This window comes from Erithacus rubecula (assembly GCF_903797595.1).
Source record: "Erithacus rubecula genome assembly, chromosome: 14".
NCBI classification, from domain to species: Eukaryota; Metazoa; Chordata; class Aves; order Passeriformes; family Muscicapidae; genus Erithacus; species Erithacus rubecula.
In genome coordinates, this window is record NC_136666.1 from 4,991,333 (window position 1) to 5,009,180 (window position 17,848).

A 17,848-nucleotide genomic window follows, 5' to 3' on the forward strand; every position below is an offset into this window, starting at 1 on the left:
CATTTCATAACTTTACAAGACTGAAGTTACTACTCCTTTCCCTTATTTCAGACAAAGGTATTTCAGGATCTGCAGCACTTAACTTTTTTCTCCACTCTAATCTTGAGAGAACGAGCAGCATTAAAAATGCATCATTCCCTTAAAAATATCAGAATGATCAGGTACAGAAATGAGCCTATATTCAATTTTAAGCTAAAATTTATGAAGATGAATTGAGGGTTATCAATCTTGTATCTTTCCAATTTAAAGAAAGAAATATATATCATTGCTCCCATATTAAAATTAGCCACAGCTGACACTGGCTGCCAGCTCCTGACCTCTCTTGCTGCTCTGGAATTCCCACCGTTGAGCCTCCCAAGGATTTGGGGCTCTTTGGCATTTGTTGCCAAACACACGTTGGCAGATGTGCCCTCTCTGCTGCAGAGCTCCCAGGTCTCAAAGCTCCAATTCCCAGAGAAAGTCCCTCTGATTTTCTGTAATTGATCCCTTTAAATCACTTACGTACTTCTGAAAATCTCCCCTAGACCAAGTTTATCTGGCATAAAGAGATGTTATTAGAGCAGATTTTTGTGTCTGTCAGGAATTGACCTTTCTTCAAAGCTTTCTTGGATGCCTGCCTATAAAGTTGGGATTACTGCATAATGGAAAAGTAAAGAGGAATATACTGGGAAACAATCCAGACCAAAGGATTTCCTCACAGGATTTTTTTTTTTTTTGAGTGGCTAATAAAGGTGGTTTTCTGAGGTAAATTCTTTCTGAATATAATTCTTGCAACACTCAGCCACACAAAAACACTAAGCAATATTTAGATGAGCCCAATATTTGCTGTCCTTGGAGATTCATGACAAATTCCAGGATCTCTTTTTTAAAAATCTTTTTAACTGGTGCAAATGTAGCAGGAAGAATTCAGTATCTTTATTTCATGCTCCACCACCATTGGCAGCTGCTTGTCACAGTCAGTGCTCAGCTCCAACCGCACAGAGCGAGTGCTCACAGATGGCATCAGGAGCTGCTTCCCAGCACAGCAATGGCATCAGACAGGACCCTGCAGGTGTAGATGGTGTTTCTTTGGCTCGCTGGAGGCAGACTCTGCCCTTCCCCTGGTGTGAGCTCCTGGCAGAGCTGTCCCAGCTGCTGGAGCCACTAGATGGCCCACGCAGCACACGGGAGGCAGCGCGGCCGCTCGGGGCTGGGGCTGGGCACCCCGGCCAAGGCTGTGATTCCAATTCCACTGACATCTGACTGTTTTCACTCTGAGATTTCCTTCTTGCACTGAAAACCAGACACTCCTCTCTGAAGGCAAAAGTGGGAGAGCTCTTTAACTGCTCGATGAGCAAGACATCCCAATGATGATTAAAAACTTCAATACTGAATTTCAAAAACCATTTTCCCCTTAGTTTTTAAATCTATTTCTCGTGTTTAAGGTAAAAATCAACCAGCAGCATGCATTCATCAAGAAATTTATCTAAATCACTACATTTTCCATGCTTTCATGCAATTAGAGCCTCATATTAGCAACAGGTCCATGTTCAACAACAAGTCAAGGTCTGAAACAGGTTGATTTATTTCTCTGTGATTCTGACACAGCATCTTCTGCCTGGTTTGTGCCACAGCAGCCAAACAATTTGAAATTTGCTCTAAAAATAAGTTACGAATTATTTCAGCCTTACGTTAATTTTCCAGACAGAATGCCAAATGTTAAAACCTTTGGGGAAAAAAAAATGGAAAACACACAAATCCCAAGAGTTTCCTTTAAAAACAGAATCTCTTTCCACTGGAAAAAAGGTAGAATTATTCATTTGCAATTCTCTGTTCCTTTTGGTAAACAGGGAACACCCCTGTGGTTTGATAATCTCACGCAGGATGAAATAATTCTAACCTCCAAAAAGGTGACCTCACCAGCAATGATGTCATCTCCTTGAAAGGAAGAGAAGTAACACAGGGCTGGTGTTACAATCTGAAGAACTTCACAAATGAAGCCACTTTCTAAAAATATTCCAATAATTTAGGGGATGGGAAGGGATTATTTGTATTTCATACAGAAGGCAGTACAAATCCTACACACATGGACAGTTACTTTGTAAGGCTCTTTTCCAATGTTCCCTCCAAGAAAAACAGAAACATTTTCAGGAAAAAAAAATAGAAGTTTACAAATGGCAAGCGCTGACTTTGGATGTGTTTTCAACTTGAATTGGTCAGGTTTTGAGTTTGATAAAACACATATATTTTTGTCTGCTACCAAGGGAACACTGGAATTATTTAAAATATGTAATCAAACTACAGTTAAAAAGCTGTAGTGAAAGACATTTCCAGCATCTTGCTGTCTCTCAGCAAACAGCAGCCCAAACTCACCAACTCCAATTCATCCTCCTCCGACTGTACTCAGCAAACAAGAGGGATAACACAGTTACTAAAAATAGCAATGCTTTCAAATGAAAGAAAAAGTCACGTTTGTACTTCAGAATTTTGATTCATTTTAATTAATAATGTGGATTTGCCATCTGATTCTGTAGATAATGCTGCTAGAAATGTAATATCTCATGAAATTCATGTCATATAAAACCTGCAGTACTGAGAGAACACTGGCTTTGGGGAAGGTGGTGCAGCAAGAGCTTGGTGACCCCAAGGACAGGGCTGCACTCGTGGATGTGCAGCACAGCAGTCTCTGGCTGCACAGATCCAGTAAACCAGCTCAGCAGCAAAACACTTTTCACATACAAGCATCACTGCATGCCAGCATCTACTCTGAAACCTCCTAATTCTCCCCAAAACACAGACAAACCCAAAGCTGAATATGTTGTTCTTTACAACAATAAATAGGTGCTGTGCACCACTAACATCAGAACTGCATTCATTATTGCTTCTATTTCTAATTAGAAGTGTAATTGTCACTGTAATGATCAGCCACTGTACTTCCTATCTCTCCTACACTTCAGTATTCCTAGAAAAACCTTTTTTTTTTCAAGAATCATTACTCTGAGGCTAATTATAGCTTTTGTTACTTGGATTAATTCAGTATTATTCATCATGGGTACCAGTAACAAATGCAAGCACTTACGGCAGCTTAAAAACAAATAGGAATTATACAGAGAGTACTTGTGTTGTTTATATCCTGCTCCTCCTAGTTATGGCCCATTCTTCCACACACAGAAAACATCCACAGAGACATTGAAAATTTCTACACGGCAGCAAAAGACTAAGACCAAAGGATTTGGCCAAGTAAATTAAAGGAAAAGCAGGGTAACACTTCCTGCAAGACCTGTTCTGGACTCGAGGCTGTGTTGCCTCATGGCTGACACGAAACTCGTGTGCTATTCCCAGGCTGGCTGGCCAAACCCTGGTGCCCAGATGCCGAAGTGCAGAGCAGCACTGCAGAGCACTCAGAGCTCTTTGATGGCCCCACAGGACAGCCAAGGTCACGTTCCACGCTGCCACATCAGACCAGTGCTGCTCTCAGCCCTTCCTCACCACGGAAGCTGCACTTCACATCCCACAGCCATTATGAGCCAGGAAACACAGGTACAAAATGTGCTTTAGGGCACGTTAATAGAGCTCACATCACCAATAAGATCAGCCATTCCTCCCCAGAATAATGGATAACCCTTTTTAAAACCCACATCCTCCAAACCACCGGAGTTCTCTGTACCAAGTCAGAGGATGTCACATCAAAACACCAAAGTCCCCAGTCCTGTCTTCATAATTGTGCTCTTATCACGTTTAGGCCAGACTGCTGTTTTACAGCAGGAAAAATTCCTTACAAGCTGAACTTCCCCCCAGGTCAAAATTTGTACTTTTGATTTTCATCAGTGGTATTTCAGAATACAAACACCCCTCTATTCCTGTACCCCATGGTAAGTAGGTGAGACAAAGTTTCCCCCTGTGCATGTGGGCAGAGCAGTCCATTTCCACAAAGGCAGACCCAGAGCAAATGCTTTAACTCACCAGTGGTGGCATCATGCCCTTGCTGGAGGGTGGGATGACGACACGGAGGTCGGGTTTGCGGTTGTTCATACCAAGGTTTCCTCCTCCTGGTGGAGGTGGGGACTTTGTAGGCATGACTTTGCCCAGGCCATTCCCACCACCACTGGTACCAAGCAGACTTGGTGAAGCTCTGGAATTCACAAACCCATTTCCTGAAAGGAAAAACAAATGGACCGTAAGACTGAAGAGAAGGACAATGCCAAATTTTGGTGCTCACGTACCAGTTATGAAATATTTATTTGTTCAACTTCCGATAACAAACTTCCCACAAGGGGCTGAGTATTGAACAATTGAACAAACACAAACCACTCTGACCAGAGGATCAATATGGAAAGGGAATATCACTTCAAGGGCACGCTGTGGCAGCTTAAACGCTGAGAAGAGCAAATTGCCAAAGAACTATTTCTAATAACATCCGTTGTGTTTAGTTTGCCCTTTGAAGCTCCTCCAGGCTGAGCCTGCAGAAAAGTGAGGGGTTTGCACTAACCCACTTGGTCCCCACCCCCACAGAGAGAGCACGGACTACACTGAATTCTTCCTGTGAGAACAAAAGATCAGCTCTAAAAATCTCTGTTTCTAAAATTTATTCTTCATAAACCTCCAAGATCTGTAGGACTAATTTCAGTACCAAGATTTACTTTCTGATTATTAAATTTACAAACAATGAGGGGAACAAATCCTTTTCCTTCAAATTCATTCCAGATATACACATCATTTATGTCCGTAGGTTTATTTAACGAAGTCTTTCTCTGTCTTACTCCTGATACTCATTCTCAGTGGAACTGGACAAGCCAAAGCCTAGGGGTTCAGGATTCAGCACTGAAGTCTCCAAAAGCTGAATATGCTCAAGGTAGAGGCCTCAGCTTACACTCAGAACTGACCAGAAAACAGCACCAAGGCAGTAAATCAGTCAAGTGCCCAGTACTCTATTTTCCCATCCTGACAGAAGCACCACTCATGTAAACCAAAATATATTTCTCAGAAAAAATTGTAAAGCCACATTCCAATCACAGAATTATATTTATAGCAACAATTCTCAAAATACACAAACCTTATTCAGCTGCAAACAGAAAAAAAGTTGTTAAGGAGAATTTTGCAACAGGGAACCCCATAGTTCACCCTACAGAACCTGTGTGTGTGTGTATAAATAAACACAATTCATAGTAAGATTCTGTTTGCACTAACACTGCAGGTCTGAAAGCAGCTTTTATAGGCACAATCAGGGAAAAGTCTAGGAGACAAAGTTCACTGTGTGGGAAATTCTCTCCTAATCACCCATAGCGCCACGCTGGCAAGAATTTTGCATTATTATTCTAATTTGAATAGGCCCCTATGCCCAATCCAATTTTATTGCATTAAATACATATTAATCTAAAAGCAATTAAAATAAGAAAGTTGTCAGTGTCACATTCTACCTTCTTTAGCAACATTTTTAATGCCTTTGAAAGCACAGCAAGAAGGAAGAACAGTAACATGTCTCAGCAAGGGCACAAAACTTCATGGAGGTGCCTGGTATAACCAAGGTACTCATCCAGGGCACACTGAGAACCTCGATGGGAATTCACCAGCATGCTGTCAGGAAGCCTCCTCTGGATTTACTCACTCTGTGGATTTCCCACTGTGCCAAAAGCCTGACCATACATGGCTGATCTGACATGTCCCTTGAGTTTTCCAAGGTTAACAGAGCAAAGAGGAGTCATTCTAATTTAGTACTTTCCTGAAGCATTTGAATAGGAGGTATGGGAATATGACTTCTAACTCAGAACTTATGGGGGAGAGAAGGAATGCAGCAGAAAGTAAAGTTTTTAATGTCAGCATTCTTCCTTCTGTATTAAAAACCACAGCAAAAACTCATTTTGTGATTAAAGCAGAAAACAGCAGAATTTATTCAGATGCTTCCAGGTTAGTGATAAAATTTAGGTGGAGTGGTTGAAAAGTTGGGAGCTGAGAATACACACTGAAGTTAAATATACTCTTGACTGGTAGGAGAGAACTCTCCAAGGCTGGGTCACATGGAAAAACCAACAAGCCAAAAGGAGAAATTCAGTTCTGTGCTACCCTTAGGGTTCCTGAAATGAAGATGGTTTTCGCAGAATCATGATTTTGTTGACAGTTATGCATCAATTCCTGCCCATTATAAGTGAGTGCAGCATGAGTTACAGCCAGCCAGCAGACACCAAGAGACACCCTACACAATGGACAGGATAAAAATTCAACAGATTTGCAAACACACTAGGGAGGAAAAGTATCAGAAAATGGCATCATTTTAACCAAATTGTATCTGACACTTCGATATGGTACCTCCCATTTTCAGCAAAAATGCCAGAGCATTTAAAGAACTTACTGTTACAACAGAAGTAAAGTCTGGGCTGTAATGCAATAATAAACAGCATTTTATTACTCACTGAGGCTGCCAGTGTCACCTTTCCATGGCAGGGCTGTGAGTTCTGAGCAGTTTGAGCTGCACAGCAATCCCAGTCTGCACAAACAATGGGGATTTGTACAGCACTTTGGGCCATCCTATGATACCATTTCCTGTCCTCTCTTCAAGTATTTCAGTAGCCCGAGTGTTAAATCTGGACAGTGTCTCTCTTCCACACCCAATCCAGTCATTTCCTGAGCCCTTATTCCAAGGCTCTGCCAATCCTTCAGAAATATTTCATGCTTTCAGTGGTGCTGTCAAAAACAACAAACTCCCTGCCACTGCCTGCTCTGTGCAGTATCAGGCAGCAGCAGGGCAGAGTCAAAGCATTTCTTCTGACAACAGGCTGAGCACTTTCTCAAAAGAAGTGTTTAGAATGCATTAAAAATGAGAGAAACACTAACAAAAAATATCCTAAGTGTGCAATACTATGGGTATGAATCCAATAGCAGCCCTTTGTGATAAAGAGCTGGCACTGAATGCTGAGCAAACACTGGAGTGTCTGTATCGATCATATGCTGGGATTGCAATAGGAGTGCAGAATATTCATTTTTAGTATGAAATTTCAAGCCTTTTTCGTTTTAATAATCTAATAAGAAAATCAAATTACCAGTTAAGAGTGAAAGGATAACTAAATGTGTGGTATTTCTTAGAGCAAGGTCAGGAGCCAGAAACAGATAACGAGTACAGGATGATGCAACTACACAGCACTTTGCCAAACCGAGGCCTTAATAACCCCATAAATTCTACTTACTATTTCATATAATACAGAAATTGTTTCTACCCTACCTGCTATAGATCTTCCTCAAAGACAATACTTTATGTTTAAAAACGTTTTCAAACTGGAAATGGAAAGAGAATATAAAATCCTACCTATGTATAAAAATACAACTGTTTCTACTTCTGAAATAAGAGTTTTATTTAACTCTAATTCCTTAAAACAAAGGTGAAAGCATGTTCAAGACAGTCCTTTGGAAAACAGACACCAATGCAAATACAAGCTCTCAATTATATGAATCATAATTTAATTAGATTTGATGATAACAAACCCTGCCAACGTACATTAGCCTACTTCTTGTTTAGTCAGAAAGTGTTTACTTTTGAAGCAACCTCTTTTCTGAAGTGAAATGTTACAACCCACCCATGATACCAACTGGATATTCTGCCTTCAGAGACATAATACAGCTTAATCTCATTTACTGTCCTGCAGCCCAAGACACAGCATTCAATTACATGAGCCAGACTCATATTTCACTATATAAATCACATCAGCTGAAACAATGAACACACGTGGCTGGAAAGTACTCCATGTACTTATTACTACTCAAGGAATAAATTATAGGCATTGATGCCATTAATCTTTTTTTTTTTTTTTGGTGGTTCATTTTGGAGAAAAACCGAACCGTTATACATGGTTTTGGAATAATTCTGGGCAAGCAGCTAAGCTGAAGATAAAGCAAAAGTAAAGACTGTAGTAAATAAATATTTATGCCTCCAGTGACATCATAAAACCCAACAGTCGTCACACAATTAGAAGCAAACTGAAAGTTGTGTTTGCAACATGCCATGGATTCACGAGGCATCAGGAGGCCAGATAAAATCAACTGAAGGAAAACATTTCCATGAAGAACCTTGAGCAGGAGGACATATTGCAAGTAAAACCAACAATAGCATTTCTGTGTGCATTAGTTGCTCAATTTGTTTACTTTGGGGTTTAGTATGACAGATTCACATGGAAATTAAAAACAGCATATGCCATTCCTACCATTCTCAGCTCTGCACAGCAATCACTGCTGATTCTACCATCGTTTCAAAAAGCTCCAGTTCAGTATTAGCTTTGAAAGAATTTACTGTCATATCTCAAGGAATCTGAAATAAATTTATTTTTACAGATCTTTACAAATCAATATGTCAGATAACATGTCTAACATGTAAGATTTATGCTTCTAAGGCAGCACTTTGGATACTAAAAGGCAGCAAAAAAGAAATACACATGACTAAATGTCAAGGGAATGCTTAGTCATGTTACAGAACTTTAAAAAGAGCTCATTTCCCAGGTTGTTGGAAATTTTCTTTTGCCTACAGCTACATAAAAGGAGAAAGAATTTTCAAGGATATTTAGAATTTAAAGGGGTGGTTATTATTCAGAATGCAACAGCAAACCTAAATAAAGGCATATTGCTCTTGTATCTGAGTGAAACATCACCAGCAACAACTTGATGTCTTTTAGGTCTTCTGTCAATTAAACAGATTACAGTTAATTACATCAGTTTACTTCCTAAACTTGCTGATTTCTGTGTGTTTGTACAAAGCCAATGTAAAGAGTGGCAAAGAAAGGAGGAGAGAAATTATATGTTTACAACAACCTGGGATGTGGCAGTGTATCCTGGGCAAGGGGATATTATGTAAATGTTGAGACTTACTTTAACCCAGCTGGGAGATTAATAATTTGTTCTCTGTATGGCAAATTCTAACCAGAATTGTCATGTATCTCTCAGTAAATGAGAAATTCTGGTAATAAAGCAAACACACATAGCAAGATATGAAATTTCAACTGAAACCTCAGGGTAGTTCAGGGGCTGAAATGACCTCATGTCATGCAGCTGCATGGTTTCCAAGGAGAAAAGAGCTACAGTTTAAAAAAACTAAAAATCCAATTCTTTCTTCTTACCAGCAGGTTTTTTTATGCTGATTTCAGCCAGGCATTTCTTGTGAGTTGATTTGGTCAGAGAGCGATGGATGGATCAGCCTTTGTTATGTGCTGACAACATCCAGCAAAGGAAACGGTTCAGCTCACACCCTGTGGAACAGCTGCTCTGCAGCTCACACCCAGAACTCCTTTCCCTTCAGGACAGCCTGGAAGCTGTAGCCCTCAGCCCCACCTGGAGAAGGTGAACCCCTGACCTGTATTGACCTGTGTCCTCTCCAAGATCAGAGCAGGGCAAGCCACAATGCCTCAACACGACAGCCAGCACAGCAGGAACCTCAGTGTGCTGCCTTCAGCAGCAGGTGAACAAACATTCTGAAGTCAGATCCCTTTCCACACAGCTGGGAAGTGAGGAGCTCTGACTGGGGAAAGACTACCTGGGACTGATCCTCCCTGTCACACTGCAGAGGAAGCACAGACCTGAAATACCACCAGGAGTGCACAGCCTAAAAGAGGAACTGCTCAGGGTTTATTTACAGCTGCTTTCCTCAAGTGGTCCTTTCCCACAGGACCAAGGCTTGGAGCTGATGCAAGGGGGCATGATGTCAATGTCAGAGTGGGGTAGAGGCAATAGAAAGCTGCTTTCTTAAGGAAGAGGCTGACAGCATCAATGCAGAACATTTACCTGAAATTGCAAGAGATGTTTTTCAGGAGTCAGTTGGACACTCCTGCTGGGGTGTCTCTCATTTCACAAAGCAAACACGACTAGAAAAGTGTGCACAGAGTCCTTCTGTTATTGAAGCCTCTGGTGCACTCCAGATTGCAGCAAATTCAGACTTGTGCAAAAACCAAGCTCAGAGATTTCTTTTATCCTCACATCAGCCAAGCCCTCAAGACAAAGGGAACCATTTACAGGTGTGGCTATTCACAGTTCTGTCTTGATCCCTTTTTGGCAACTCCAAGCACTTTAGAGGTGTGTGCAGGCTGTCAGTGGCACCTCTGCAAAATCCCTCCTCGGGCCAGGATAAAGGACCACACATGCTCTAGATTGACTCTTAGTAGAGATCAAAAAGCTCACAAGACACAGCTTTTGCAGCAGATATACCCTTCAGTTCTGCTCCAAAGAAAATCAGTATTCCTGAGGTTATTTCACATTCTCAGAAGCTGAAGATTAGTAAGGACACTAGAGAAGTTACAGCTCTGGAACAAAGAGGAGAAATTCAGTACCCAAGCAGACTAGGTTTGTTTTATCCGTTTTCCTGATAGCAAAAATGTAAGAGAAAAGACTGTTTTTCTTTTTTTTTCCTCTTTTCCAAAAGATTAACTGTGTCCATAATCTGCATTATTGACCAGAAGGGCTATTTCACTGACACAGAAATGTGCAGACAGAAAATACTGTGTCTCTGTGAAATCATAAACAGCCTCCACTTCCAAAAATTGCTTAAGAATTCCCTGGGACTGGGAAGAACTTAGGTCTCAAGGTTTATGGTTTTCATGCAGCCTTGGCAATGAAAACCAGCTCAGGTCCTTGGCATGGTTCTGGCTCAAAACCACATGTAAAAGGTGTGGAAGAAAAAGCAGAGACTGAGTAACTGTGGTGGTACTTCTGAGCTTTTCTGATTCTCAGAGTCCTCAAGGATGGCACAAGGTCACTGCAAGTGCACTTCACTGAAAGCCTGTGGTGATTCATGGGATGATACCAGTCTACTCGAACACAGCAGAGCAGAACTCACAGCAAACTGGAATGTCATCCATCCATCCATCCATCCATCCATCCATCCATCCATCCATCCATCCATCCATCCATCCATCCATCCATCCATCCATCCATCCATCCATCCATCCATCCATCCATCCAGTCCTAAGCCAAAGTGTTCTCCACACCCTGGTGATACAACACTCCTGGAGCATGTTTGATGCCCATCACAAATTGAACAGGGTTTAACATTGACCAGAAGCAACAAGATCATCAATGTTCCAGCTCAGAAACATTTGATCTAATTAACAGGAAAAAAAAATAGCTCTAGAGCAAACTCCTCTATAACGCTGGACATTTTTTCACTCTCAAAACTGATATATTTGCCAAGTAAAAATTTTCAGCAAATGTTTTTCATGCGGTGGGTAGAATTTTAAAAATATTACAAAATGAAAATGCTTTTTCAGAGTTATGACAGCTGCATGTGAAGTAAGCTCTCAGTATTATAAAGTGATCACAAAATTTTCTGTTCTGGATATAAAAAACCACCTACCAATCTTTGCTACAACATGAAGATATTTTTACTCAAAGTTATTTTCCACAGAAAAACTGTTAAGTTGGCAGATTGACTGCTAAAGCAAATCATTTCCATTCCAATCAAGTTACACAGGACTCGAGAAAAAAACTCATGTGAACTCAATATGAGCCATTTTATGCAACATCTTTGTTTGAACTGGGTCCCAAATAAGCAAGATAACCTTTACTTGCTTGTTACTAAGAGATAAAGTCATGTAAGTGTCTTTCAAGGAAATGAGAACAAAATCTCAGATGCACCAGCACTTCATAATATTGAAGAAGATGGGTTTTCTCCTTTATTTATTTATAAGAAAATATCTGTTAATATGGATATGCCAGTACTCCCCATCTTTACCTCTGACATCACTCCTATAAATTGTGAGCTGCAAATTTGGCACGTGACCTTTCACTACATCCATAGGAGAACTCTCCATTCCTGAGAGGTTTAAAAAAAAAACCTGGAAGCTAAAAGAAGAAAATAAGATTTTTTTTAAAGTGAATTTTACAATAAATGCAGCAAGAAACTAAAACCATTATTGTCTGCAGACATAATTAACATGAGATACATTTCAACAGCAGCTGTCAAGCTCAAGTTGACAGCAGACTTAGTCAATCTGGTTAGGTATGATTTCTTGATTGTGGCTGTAACTGAGAAGGTTCCCATGCACCTGTCAGTAGTTACAAAGGTTTTATGCCATAACTTGCAGCAAGTGGAGCTCTGACAACTCCAGGTACCCCTCTGATTTAGCATTCTGGTCTTAACCAGGTATTTGAGTTTCATTAGAGGTAGTTAAAGATGTTCCCCTGTTCTTGTACAGTCACAACTCTCACTTGCATGACAAACCTTTCTAGAAGTGAGTGGGTATATGTATAACATCTTGGGTGTGATGTTCTGCAAAGTAAGAGATCAGTGATGCATTTTGACTTTTTACATAAACTATTAATAAATGCAAGGAGGAAAACATTTTACTGCATTAAATATGTTCCCCAAGCTGCTGTAACTGGACATTTCTAGAGTTTAATACCTATGGCAAGCACTGTAACCACTGTTTTATTTACTTATTGAAGGAAGGAGTCTTAAATCTGTAGCTGCTCTTAATAAAGCCTGATTTTTGGGAAAAGGGGCCTGAAAAAGCTTGATAATAAACTTATTTAGCCTGACTTGAAAAATTCTATGGGAATAAACATCTGACCTCTACAGTTTCTAAAAATAGCCATCTTTTATCAACTGAGGAAGTTTCCTCCATTTAAAATCTTGCTTACCTGATGGAAACCACTCTTTAATATTTCATATCTTTGCTGCACATAGCCAAGAAATGGATAAAGAGTGGAAAGTCAATCCTGTGCTTTCAGCCTTGGAACGCTGCAGCATTTTTTATTCATCAGTTCAATTGCCTGACTTGATGTTCAAAGAACTTTTTCCCAGCTGCCACACTAAGCAGCCAGTGGGCAAACACTGAAAGGTCAACAGTTGCTTCTCTAATTCCAGGCTATGAACACTTCCCAAGGGGAGTTAGGTGTGTTTGCAAAACTGACCTTCAGCCAGCACGACTTCTAGTGGCACAGGAGGAATGTGACCAAAGTGGGTGAGCTGTCATTTATTTTGTCTGTCTGTGGCACGACACATTTCAGTGCCTGCCTGCCCCTCTATCAGAGTGCTAAATTTTGTTTAGGGGAGACAAAATATTATTGAAATGAAAAAGTGCTATCATATATTTTTACTGAAGACCAAAAAATACTGCAGATTTGATTTTTGGCAAGATCTCTAATTTGTTTTCAAAAGAAATTCTGATCATCATCCAAAACTAAGACAGTTCCTAGCTATCACTTTCCAAGATTCATTGCTTCTTCACATAATTGCTAGAAAATGATTAGCAAGATACACATGGCAATACAAACAATACAGTCTGTATTTGCTTCATTCTGATTGGCACCACGACCAGCATCAAACATCAAGGTCCTGCAAATACTGAAGTTGAGAACTGAGCTGAGTTGCCTTTAGTGCAATAGTTCAGATTTGGCAAACATAACATGTTTTTAGAATGCTGTAATTATACCTGTAGAGAAACACAAAAGCAGCATCAGCAGCATGCTACTATTGAAAACCACTTTAAAAAAGCAAATATTACTGAAGTGGAAAGGGCACAGCAGTAAAAAGTTAAATGCCTGATAATAATTTATAAAACTTGACAATAGCAGTGCAGCTAAAAAAATTACGACCTTTGTTCTTCCACAGCCACTTTTTCCAAAGAGTCAAAATAAAAAATTGCTTTTGAATAACTGAGAAACTGAAACCGCAAGATTATTTTTTATAACAAATACATGATACTGCACTTACCCACTGGACTGGTACCAGCTCCATTTGGCACTGAGAGATCAGTTGTCCCCAGCATTCCACCTAATCAAAAAAAGCCCAGAGCATTAAACTGACTTGTCTGACTACAGTATTGTGTAATTCTGTACATCAAAACTTCAGCTGTGCAAATGACTGAAACCACAGAGAACTTGTTCCTTGGGAGGGTTTTGGTGGGTTCTGACAGCAGAAGGAAGGTGTGGAAGGAAGGGGCAGCAGCAGCAGCAGCAGCAGCAGAGCTCACCTGCGTTGCCGGCGCTGGGCGGTCTCTGCGGTGCCCCGGGGGACACGTTGCGGTGCAGGGTGCTCTGGGGTGGGGACAGCATGGTCGTGTCCGTGAGCGAGGAGCTGGCAGCCAGGGATGGGGACACCAGGGAGCTCCCTGGGTTGCTGTAGGTTAAAGTGTTGGGATTGGACACTGGAACCGTCACCGACATGGAGAAGTTCTGGGCAGGCAAGCCAGGCTGCGGGAGAGAGACGAGCAACAAGACAACGCTGTTAGCATCAACTGTGTTCGCAGAGAAATTCTCAGTTACAGCAGTTTGTTGGTTTTTATTAGAGTTAATTCTGTTAGTTTTTAAATTCTATTAAGCATACAGTTTTAAATCATCCATTTGTTGTAAAGTACGGTGTTAAATTCTTATACATCACATAATTACAAATCCAAAGAATTACTCAAACTTCTCAAATATGTAAAGTTCAAACAGAGAAAACTGAAAGTATTCATATGAATTCACAAGCTCATAAATACAACAAATTTAACAGTTAATTTGGATTATTACAAAGCAATGACAAGCTAAACATGTCTACGAATCAGCGAATTTTTGTACCTTCAAAATGTAAGCATAAACATGCACATTACAAACAGTTATCACACAAAAAAGAACAAGTTAGTAATAACATTTTCTAATAATAATTTTGCCAATATATTGCTACTAATCTCTAAGACTTTGTTTTTCAACAGACTAAAAAACCAGATCTTTAGAAAATCACAAAGTTCAATAATTTTAATACAAACATTTCAGGTTCCCCATATCCCTGCTTGAATAACCACTCCATTTTTTTTTGCAACTCTAATTTTTTAAACTCTTGGTTTTACAGCATAATTTAAAAGGCAACTGTTTTTCTGTATATATGTTTGTTATTCAACAGCTATTGAATCAAAAGCTGAGCTGCCTGCCCATCTATGGTACTCATTTGGTCATGACTAACTTCTTTGGCCTTTGTCTCATTCCTATCCTTTGACAGTGATGGGTTTCTGAAACAAAAGGGACTATTTTTTTTCACAACTCTCATAATTAGTGGAAACAAAACCATGACAGGTACAATTTAAGAGCAAAAACCCAGTAGTATTTACTGACAGAATAGAGAGATGATAGTTGTGATTAAGAGGTCAAAAGAAGATGACCAACACACATGACCTAGCAAGTACACTTGAAAAATGCAATTTCATCATGTGTAGCTTAAGAATCACTTCAAATGATACTTCTGCATGAAAAGTTAGATAAACAAGAAATGTAACAATACCTGTATTAATTAAAAGAGCAGAATATATTCTCTACAAGAAAAAGAACCTCTTACTAGTGAGAGCCAACAACAATGTCCCTACTGAAGCATTCTAAGAATAATCATCAATTTTTGGCACAGATGGAAGGAAAAAGTAATGAAGCAGAACAACACAAAGCTAGCACATCATTCACAGTATCTAACCAATGACAAGCCCTACTGGCGCTCGTTTCAGGGGAAACTACTTGAAGCTACTCAGTATCTACCAAAACCAGGGTGTTTTTACACAGCACACTGTCAAGCAACTCAAACTAAACTGGAAATACCTGAAAGCAGGCTGAACACGCTGCTAGGAGGTAACAGCTGGGACATTTTTTTCTGTAGGTTTCTCAATACAGAACTAATAAGTGACAGCCTCCCCCCACACCTTACAATAAAGGCTGTCTCTGCCCATCTATGGTGCTCATTTGGTTACGACCGAATTCTTCACGCTTTGCCTCATTCCTATCCTTTGACAGCAATGAGTGCTCGAGAACAAGAGAAACTGTGTTCTTATAAAGCCCCAGAAGTACTGGAAACAGAAACGTAATTGGTCAAATTTGAGTTACAAAAACAGAGCTGCAGAGCTAAAACATAATGCTACTCTTTTTATTTACACTGATGTCCATACACATTTAGGCTGTTCACCAAAAACTCATTTAGCTGCAACATACTGAGAGATGAGGCCTGAAGATGTCTCAACACAGAAATGTCAGATATCAAAATCTTCAAAACAAAGAAAACCCAAAGTATATTGGCTTTATTGAAGCATAAAGTGCTAACAGAAGTGATGCTCAGTGTCCTGACTGTCAGTTTGCTGCTCAGTCCCCAGAGATCTCTTATGCTCTGAACGATGAAATGATTTCCAATATCAGCAGTCATTTGGAGACACTACTCAAGTGCCCCAGGGTCTGTACAGATTAACCCACCCAGTCCATCTCCTTTAATTGCTACAAGATTTGTATTCTTAAAATATTCAAAGGCTGTAGCAGAGCCCCGTGTTAGTTTTCTTAGAAAATACTTAGTAATACTCAACACTAAGTGTTTTTTGTAGGTAGAAATTAAATGTCATCATGAACACCTCCACAAAAAACATGCAACATTTCCACTCCTTTTATCCCCAAACTGAAATTCTGGAGCCAAGTGACTTATGGCTGCACACTGGGTTGACACTTGGGAGAAAAAATTCAAACATTTTTCAGAGTCCAAGGAAGTATCTGTCGGAATTTTAGCAGGGGCAATCTTTTGAGGCTCTCATTGTGCAGCAGCCTTGATTTTAAATATCTAAAAAACTTTCTAGATCCAGACTTGAACAACAGAAATTCTACTGGTTAGATGACAAAATTAATCCAATTCTATTTGCCTGCTTGTCACATACTGTAAAATCTTGATCACCAGACAGATGAAGATCTACAAGATGTAAATAAATGATCCTACATCCCACAACAAAAACCTATCTTGGTAAATATATTTTAGGTAGGATTAGGTAATGCACTAGGCTCCTGAAATTTTGAAATGTTGTCTTGTGCTCCGAAGGTATGAAAAACTGAGATTGTAAAACCATTGCTAGAGATCATTCTTCTCATTCTTTACAATAAAATGTATTTTAGTAAGAGCAGGTATCACAATCTCATCTTTCCTCAGAAGTACTTTTCCCTTCTCAAGCCATTCCATCCTCTTGTCTTTGAAGTGGTTTTCAGTGCTAAGCAAACACCATGAAAATTCTCATGCATGTAAGAGAAGCACAAACCATACTTTAGTACTCACTGCGATTTTATGATTCCGCATCATATTATCAAACTCTTCATTAATTTTTTTATATTTTTCTTCTGTATGTGGCGTGAGCACATATGAAGTGTCAGGGTCCGGGCTGTCGCACCCTCTGTGTTCCTTCTTGTTCAGAGCCTAAATAATGAAGTTAATAAAAAGGATCAACAAATAAAAAGTAGAGATAAAATAAAAGTACTTACAGGGCCTCGCTTGAAAATAAAATCACTATCTTCATTTAGTTTGCTGAATCTGTCCTCCGATAGTGGACTGTGCTCAAAGTAATCGTCAGCATCAGGGCTCTCACAACCATTAAGGCCTTTCTTTCTTAAGGTCTGAAATACAATTGGAAAATTCACATACAAATCATACTAACTTGCCAAGAAGTTTTGTACACTACTGAATCATTCAGAGCCCCTGAAACTACAATAAACTTTCACAGACAAAATTCACTGTGCAACAGACAGCATCAGTCTTTCAAGATAGTGGCAAAGTACACAAAGAGAAAAGGTTCACCCAGGTGCCATCTCACAGGTAAATTCCCCCTACAACCACTTCATCTCCCCAGCATTGCATGCAAGATTGTTTTTAGACATTGGCTGATGGAGTGAAGCTGCCTGACAAGGAACATTCAAGCCTGTGGCAAAGGAGTTCATGTTTTCACTGGTAAATAAAAGCCAGGTTACTGAATCTTTAATGAATTGATTTTAGCATCCCAATTTTAATATCCACATTTTGGAGAGAATGCAGTTATATTCTGACAAACACAGTGGCTAAAGATTTTGATCCAGTTAAGTAACTGCAGGACATTAATATCTGTAACACTCGGTTTCAGTAATTGATAGACAGGATCTTCCTGCG

The 17,848-nt window shown here is 39.8% G+C and overlaps 1 protein-coding gene across 7 annotated transcripts in view; it reads right to left on the minus strand.

The window, feature by feature from the left end:
- MEF2A (myocyte enhancer factor 2A) overlaps positions 1 to 17,848 on the minus strand; it is an 81,035-nt gene that overhangs the window by 8,367 nt on the left and 54,820 nt on the right. Inside the window, exons 4-9 of one of the 7 annotated variants that reach the window (XM_079317574.1) lie at positions 17,191 to 17,322; positions 16,988 to 17,125; positions 13,920 to 14,139; positions 13,661 to 13,720; positions 3,943 to 4,133; positions 2,353 to 2,376 (exon numbers count right to left, since the gene is read on the minus strand). In XM_079317574.1, coding sequence (XP_079173700.1) covers positions 2,353 to 2,376; positions 3,943 to 4,133; positions 13,661 to 13,720; positions 13,920 to 14,139; positions 16,988 to 17,125; positions 17,191 to 17,322 — 765 coding nt within the window. Of the gene's footprint in view, positions 1 to 2,352; positions 2,377 to 3,942; positions 4,134 to 13,660; positions 13,721 to 13,919; positions 14,140 to 16,975; positions 17,126 to 17,190; positions 17,323 to 17,848 lie in introns of all 7 variants that reach the window. The other 6 variants (XM_079317570.1, XM_079317568.1, XM_079317569.1 and 3 more) reach the window with 6 other exon arrangements.